Source organism: Mesitornis unicolor, unplaced genomic scaffold (genome assembly GCF_000695765.1).
Source record: "Mesitornis unicolor isolate BGI_N332 unplaced genomic scaffold, ASM69576v1 scaffold9856, whole genome shotgun sequence".
Taxonomy (NCBI): Eukaryota; Metazoa; Chordata; class Aves; order Mesitornithiformes; family Mesitornithidae; genus Mesitornis; species Mesitornis unicolor.
The window spans coordinates 125,114-133,051 of NW_010190300.1; the positions used below are offsets into that span (position 1 = coordinate 125,114).

Here is a 7,938-nt window from a genome sequence, read left to right on the forward strand (position 1 = left end):
TGTTTCTTTGTTGAAAGGCAGGGGAGCAGAGTGGCCGGAAATATTCATTAGAATCCATTCCATTATTTAATTGTTTAATAAATTTGTTTCCTTTATCCAGGAAATATATTTTGATGAATTTTATTTTATTTTTTTAAACAAAATACAGTTCAAACAAACCACAAGTAGATACCAGTTGGCCAACTAATTAGTCAGTAAGAAATGTGCTTACTAGCATACAATATAGAATATCTTCATAAATGTACATTAAGCTTATTTGCTTTATCATTGCTTGTATTTGCATACATGTAGCATTTCCATATGGCTAGCAGAAGGAAACATATTTACTAACTTGAATATTATCTAGTTGCAAACGAATAGGTAAGATAGACAGAGCATCTTTCTTTGGGGAAAAAAAAATGCAAAGTAAAAAAGTATAACAAGAATGAAACTCACTATGTAAATCAGATTCAGAACAATTAAAATTGTTGGTTTAAATAATTTTAATTTCTATCAAACCAATATTGCTGTTTGTCACCAGCAAATACATTCATTTCAATTTGTACCTTATGTACTGCTAAGGTTGTTAAACATCAATAAATTTTAAAATGTATTTCAGGAACACAGCTTGCTTTAGTGGAGTAGTTGTGGAATAGGAAATGAGTATAAGGGACGTGACTAGTACTCAAGCATATTGTGGGGAAAAGAAAGCAAAGGCAAAGCAGAAGGATCCAAGTGATGGATTCTAGAAATTGTGTGAAATGAATAGAAGAGTATTAAAAATCATCAAGTGGTGTATTCATATGAAGAACTGCATTATGTGTTGTTCTTTATTCTGCCATTTAAAGCACAGTTTATGCTGTTTTCTGAAAGACAGTGGTCTTTGAAGAGGCTTTTAAGAAAGATTATTACTTCAGGGCTCAAATACCATGGTCACAGAAAAAGAATAAGAGGTAGATATCTCACTGTTAAAATTGATAAGAATTTGAATAGAAGTAGATGTAGAGAAGTCAGACACTGTAAGATACGGAGCAAATTTAAGATTAGAATCATAGAATCATTTAGGTTGGAAAAGACCTCTAAGATCATCCACTCCAAGTGTTAACCTAGCACTGCCAAGTCCATCACTAAACTGTGTCCCTAAGTGCCACATCTATGTGTTTAGATTATTAGAGTGCAAGGAAAGTTAAAAAGGAGAAGTGCAATTTGAAATAATACTGAATTAAAATGCATTTTTATTGTGAGATTGTAGCCACAAGAGAAAAACTTGCAGGCTTTATGAGACAGTCTGCAGTGGGCTTGGACAGTAAAACCATTGCTGTGCATAAAGTAATGTCTGAAACTAGGGCCAGATTCAAAGTCAGACTCCAAGGGCAGTAGTTGTAAAAAGTTTCTGAATTGTTCTTGGAAATTTTGTAAAAGTGGCTTTACTTAATGATAGAGGGTTTTTTTTTTATGTGAGTGGCTTGAGAATTATTTTATTTCCAGCACCATAAAAGTGCTTATTTCCCTACTGCAAGTTTTTACTCTACTTATTGAGTGCAAGGACTTTAAAGGAATTGTTCTTCTTTCTGTGATAACTAGAAATTATTTCTAAAGTATTTAACTGTTCTTGATATCCTTTATATTATACTTTTAAAATGGCCAAACCTTTTGTATTTGTTGCATTGTATATTCATTACCTTGTTCAGTTTCATACACATTGTCATAGCAGTTACTTCTAAGTATTTGAAAACTTCTCTTATAGGCTTTTGTTTTTGAGTGGGTTATAATGTTATGATGAGTTGATGCTGTCTGGCAGCTGAGCCCCCACCCTGTCACTCTCACTTCTCACCAGTGAGATGGGGGAGAGAATCAGGAGGAATGAACTGCTTGCCCAACCCCAGCACACTTGCTGGGGCAGCAAAGTGAGAAACAGAAGGATTTAATGCTATGTGAGCTCTGCTCAGCAATAGCTGACACACTGGTGTGTAATCAAAACTGTTTTGGTCAGATGTCTAAAACACAGCAGCATACAGTCTGCTCTGAAGAAAGTTAGCTCCATCCCAGGCAGACCCAATACAAATGTGTAAATACAGTTCTGAATCACTTGTGCACTCATCCCAATGCCTGCTGCACCCCCTAAATGCAATATGAGTTTCAGGATCCTTGAAGTATTGAACCTGTTTCTCTATTCATCCTATTGCATGGGTCCAGCAGAATAATGAGACCTTCACCTGATCGACCAGGACTCTTCCTGAGAGCAAGCAGCTTTTTGGTCCTGTGGTTTATCAGCCAAGCCAATACTTGGGAAAGTTTTGTAGGCAATTCATATGTTCCTATTGGCCCCTTTTAGCACACAATCTGCTCTTTTTCGCTCATCAGCCTTTTCTTCTAGTAAGTATTTCTCTGTTCATACCTAGGGAGTCAATTCATTCCATAAAGAGTTTTTATGATGATGTGATGTGAGCTACATAGGACCCTTGTTCCTGTAAAGAGCTACCACTCCACTTCCCATTTATGTTTCTAGACTAATGATTTTTCTCATAATTTCTGAACTGCTGGAAGGGGAATACTATTCCACTGGAGAGGGCACTACCCAGAGTTTGGGAGTTTGTTCTACATACCAGCCATTTATTTTTGCTAAGTCTCATGGTGCCCTGATACCAGTTTTGTAATTAGAGAGAATATTTTCTATGAAGTTCTTTTCATTTTCCTTTTGCCTATTCAAGAAGTTTTCACTTATGAGTAGGGACCAAAGCCTAATATTTTGTTCTGGCTTTTCAAATGCATATTATCATTCTGCAATGTTCATATCAATTTGGAAAAGCATATAGGTCATTTTTCTGAAGACTAAAAAATACCCTCCAGCAGGCAAAGATAATCCATGGCTAACACAACAAGCAGAGATTAATATATGAGCTGCACACCTGAAAAAAAGAGATACTGAAATCCATCTGAAATGTTTTGGAAAGTTAAAACTCAACACCAGCTCTTGTTTGACAAATAAGTATTTAAGAGAAACATTACTATATAGTGAGAAAATTCTTTGTGAGTCTTCAATACCTATGGGTTTTTTTAAAAGTAAAAATGGTTAAGAACTACTACAACCAGCAATTTTCATTTCTGGCCTTTCTTTTTAAGTGGCTGGAGATATATATATGAATATATATATTACATGGATCAATTCAAATTACAGGTTCCCTTCTCCCAGGGACTGAAACATTTGCTCAGGTTGTGTAGTACTCACTCTTTGTAAATGGATTTGCAAGGCCACAAATGTGAAACACAGGCAGCTACAAGGATTCAAGAATCTTTAACAAAACACCACAGGATGCTTAAATCCACACTGATAAATATAAATACTAGGCATTGCTGTTTTATTGTACCGTCTGTTATAACATTTTTCATCTAATAATACAGTTCTATTGATGTTATTGGTTTTAACTATTTTCCCCACATGCTGAACTCACACTAATCAACAGTACACATGGTGGCAATATTTTGCATACATCCTTCTAATTTTTTGTACAGTGAAAAAGGATCAAATAATATATTTTTAAAAGGTACTGGCATAAAGTACAAGATCTTTCTAGTATTGCCATAGTATTATTAGAGTGAATATGGTGTGCCTGGTTAAACATTTGCATGCCCTAATAAATTGTTCATTACTTTTTATTGTCTGTCTCGCAGACATTTTATTTCACAACACATCTGGACTGAGTATGTCAGCTTTACATTCCACCCGGTACTTGATTAGATACTTTTATTTGAGAAATACTTCTCACAAGCAATGAGATCAGTGTGCTTTGTGGAACATACTGTTCTGTAATGTGTAGCACATCATAGCTACTACTGTTGTATTTGTAACAGATCGGGTGTGTCAGTAGCGACTGACATCAAACCTAGATTATAGCCCTGCTTTTGAATAAGTTGAAACTGACAGCCCACACAAGATCCTGGTTAACACAGGATCACAAGCATGCAATGAGAAATTCACTGAACTCTGACTTACCATCAACTTATATTTAAACAAGAAGTTGAATTTCTGGAAGAATATTTAAAATGCAGAGATATTTTACTGCTTTAAGAAAAAAGTATTCCATATCCTCTAAATAATCTATTTTAAAGTCTGATAAATTGTATTTTCCAGCCACTTGCTGGAAAATCTCTTTCCTTTTCCTTTCTCTTTCTTATTTGTATGCAAACAGCATTTGTTTACTCAATTTCACAGAAAATACCTATTCAGCAACTTCCAGTTGAACACTCACTAAACGCAGGTAAAACTAGGAAGCAATTATCCTATATTTGAGATGGAACTGAAGGGAACAAAGACAAAACATTCTAAAGAAAAACAAATGTCATAACCTGTGTACTGCAATCCTGTCTTCACATGCTTTATTAAATGACTAAGACAAAATAGAGAGAAATATATGTCCTTCTTTTTAAGCTGACTTTTAGGTCAAACCACAGACCTATATTTCTAGTATTACATTTTTTTAGACATTTAATTTCCCTACTGCATGAGTGAACTGCCTGTCAGCCAGACAGCCTTGGTTTCTCTTCATCATTCAGGAACTAAAAATGGCTTCTTTCACAGATACAGGTATGAGACCAATGCTTGGTTACCTAGTGCAACATATCTCTACGGGTAACAAAGTGAATGTGCCCCTGCTTTTATGCCTTGCCTGTGGCAGAGTTATAGGAAAACAAGCTTCCCTAAGGCATGTAGGATAAGAGCTATGGGGTCATCCCCTCACACTTTCTGAAGGAGCCATCATTATCTCCGGTTTTCCATCTCCTTGACAGAAGTAACAGCAGTAACTCTGGTTTACAAGCACTGTGTTTCTCAAACTAATTATCTCAATATTTATATCCATTGCAGGAGTGGCCAGAGCTTTTGTTATTGATCTTTTTGTTGACAAGATCAAATGTTGCTTTCATTGGTGAGAAGCCTTTAGGTAGTACTGACCAATCAGTATGTATTTTACTTCATCTACCCAGATGATGAGTATTGTATTTTTCATGCTAGTATCTAGTGGTTTTTTTTAAATTTGAAGAAAAACAAAAGAACAATGGCGAGACCTACCTCTGACCTGTTGGATTTCTAAGTTCTAGTTTTTGTTATCCATTTGTCTAAAAGAAATAAAATATTCTGAAGTTGTTGATGTTCTAAATAGGTAAGAATTTTAAAACAATGTGTTTTTTCTATCCTTGGCATTTCTTCGAGGACTTTACAGTGAGCTCTTGTTTTGAAAGAAATAACAGAGTTAACAATGAAAAGAGTAATAAAAATAAGGCAGAGAAAGCAGAATAATTTAGGATGAAGTACAGTAACATTTATTTAAGGTTTACCCTGTTCTAAAGCATGTTAATGTTTTCTATGTAGAATCTTCTGTGCCAACCCAGCCAGAAATGGTCGTGTATGCTGGCTTTATACCACTATATTTGTTTGAAGAGGATATTTTTTCATTAAGAAAAATGGTAAGATTCTATACTCTCAGGACAGGAAAGCATTACATATTTTATTATCAAGATGTTTCATTTTATAGCAATCACATTGTAACAAAAATAATAAAATTAATATAGTGAAATTGTTGCCACATAATGACTATCAGTTAAAATTTTTATTTCAATACTTCTGTATTCTGATCATGCATTTTCCTGCCACAGTCATGCTCATTTTTTCAGTTTTACCCCACTTTCCTCTGGATCCCAGAAGCTGAAGTCTCAATGATTAAATCTCCATGTAGTAACTCACACTCTACAGAAAGTTATTTATAATGCCAGAGAAGGCTTTCTTGAGTTGATTATTAATTAGACTTAATTTTTTGAAAATTTAAATCATATTTATCATAATTAGAACATCAAAATTTAAGCTGCCTTCTCATAAAACTGATAGGCTTCATAAAATAACTTCCCGAAATGGTTTGCAAGTGTTATACTTTACTGCTCTTAATTCTTGCAGTATTTTCTTTTTTAAAATTGTGCTATGTGTTTTATGCTGTTTTGAAGACTAGCTTGTTCTCTGCGATTTTATTTTAATTTATTTTACTTTAAGATCTCAGACAATACTGTCTCCCTGCTAATAAGTAATACTAGTCATCAAAAAGCAAACTGGAAACAGTGACATAGGATTATATCTTTCCTGCCTCCTAGGACCTTGAGTCTTAAACTTGGTTTCTGTCTGTTTGGGTACAGAGATTACTGAAAAAGAGGCACAGCTGGTCAAATAGGATGAGGCAGCTGAATCTATATATCTAAAATGGTATTTTAGTAAAGACTGATAGGAAAAATTGAAGATGACAGAAATTAAATATAAAAGTGTAGTGGATTTCTTACAGGCCTCAGTTTAAAAAGCCCATTTTCAAGCTTTCTTTGGGAGCTGAGAAGTGCTACATAATAATTAAAGTTTGGAAGAATGGATTCATTGTTTCGGATAAGAGTTGCTCCTTAAATATAGAGGAAATTTTGTCATTGACTGCAATTGTGCCAGAATTTTCCTGCAGAACTTTTTTCAGTATCCTTTTTAGCTATGCTTTCTAGTGTGTACATCCTTGGATTGATCTGGCTTGAATTTAGTTGTTTTAATTGTGATCAAATAAAATGAAAAAACTCAGTAGTTGTGTCATTCAAATGTGTTTCCTACTGAGCAGCTGACAAGTTCTCCTTTATGGCACCTAACTGGTCATCTTCAAAATCCTTTATAATCTTGAAGGTTTTAACTTGCATCTTTAAATTGCTTGAATATGTGTATACCCAGTCATCACTCCTGTAATATATCTTTATAAATTTGGAGGTCAAATGAGGCTGATATATTGCTCATGTACCTTAATGTGTTTAATTTGATCCTCTCCCTTTAAATAACCTCAAATTTTTCTTTTCTGCAACCTTTTCTGCAGTTTGTAATTATAGAACCTCAGGAACATTTGACAATGAGCAGGATCAGTCAGAGACTTGCTGATAAACATGTTAAAAAATAAGTTATGGGTGATTATTTAGCAAGCAAAAGAAGGTGTATTTTTAAAATAAAAAGGCTGTACAAATCTTGTAAGAGAACTTTCAGTAACGAAAATTGTCAAATACTGGAACATTATTATTTTAATGGGAAGAGCACCACTCAATGTCCACATCTAAAATTGCTCTTAAGTCTATTGCTAAGGACTTTGGTATATGAGTCAACTGTACTGCCTTTAATGTGTTTTCTAAATCATCCAGCAGAGAAAATGTGCAACTTTAATGACGTATTTGACCAGTTGCTTTTAAAATTCTCTGCTTTATAAATTCAGCATGAAGTAAGGACTTTTTCCTCAGAAAAAATTATTTTTAAATATGTTTCTTTAAAACAAAATGTTGTCACTGTTGTTTTCTTACATCTTCATTTTGCTTCACTTACATGTTTTCTGTAGCACCTAAAAGAATATGGTTATATAACGTAATAGAAAGAAATGAAATATCTCTTATGAAAAGTAAAATATATGTAAACACTTCTAAGTATTCAATTATACTTCTGCTGAATATCAAATCCTAATTAGAATATTTTGGCTAACCTTGTCACGTGAATGATTTTTGTTTCATTTGTTATCCAAGCTGTTAGATGCATTTGTGTACATACTGATAGAGAAAGAGATGAGAAATGAGAGCTGACCCCAGTCGGATTATCTTTCCATGTTTCATAGTCTGATTCTTCAGAGAAGCTGAGGCACTATGGGCTTTCCCACACATATAGCCATCCTGTCCTGATTATTAAGACTAGGTCCTGTCCTCTGGTAGCACCGCCAGAACTGCCACCAGTTCCTCGTTGGAAACTTTTCCGTCAGAAAAAAGAAACTGTTGTGTCATCTGAACCTCAAGGTTTGTCTACTGAAACATCCACAATTAATTTCTAATTACATTTTAATTATTATAAACTTTTCCAGAGCCATAGTTGTCATCCGCTGGCTTAATTTCAGTAGAGATTATATCCCTAGGGATTACTCT

At 34.3% G+C, this 7,938-nt stretch overlaps 1 protein-coding gene across 1 annotated transcript in view; it reads left to right on the top strand.

The window, feature by feature from the left end:
* LOC104542145 (androglobin-like) overlaps positions 1-7,938 on the top strand; it is a gene marked incomplete at its 3' end in the record, with an annotated part of 59,760 nt that overhangs the window by 32,872 nt on the left and 18,950 nt on the right. The window contains exons 13-14 of the mRNA XM_010186362.1: positions 5,348-5,442; positions 7,638-7,812. Coding sequence (XP_010184664.1) covers positions 5,348-5,442; positions 7,638-7,812 — 270 coding nt within the window. The remainder of the gene's footprint in view (positions 1-5,347; positions 5,443-7,637; positions 7,813-7,938) is intronic.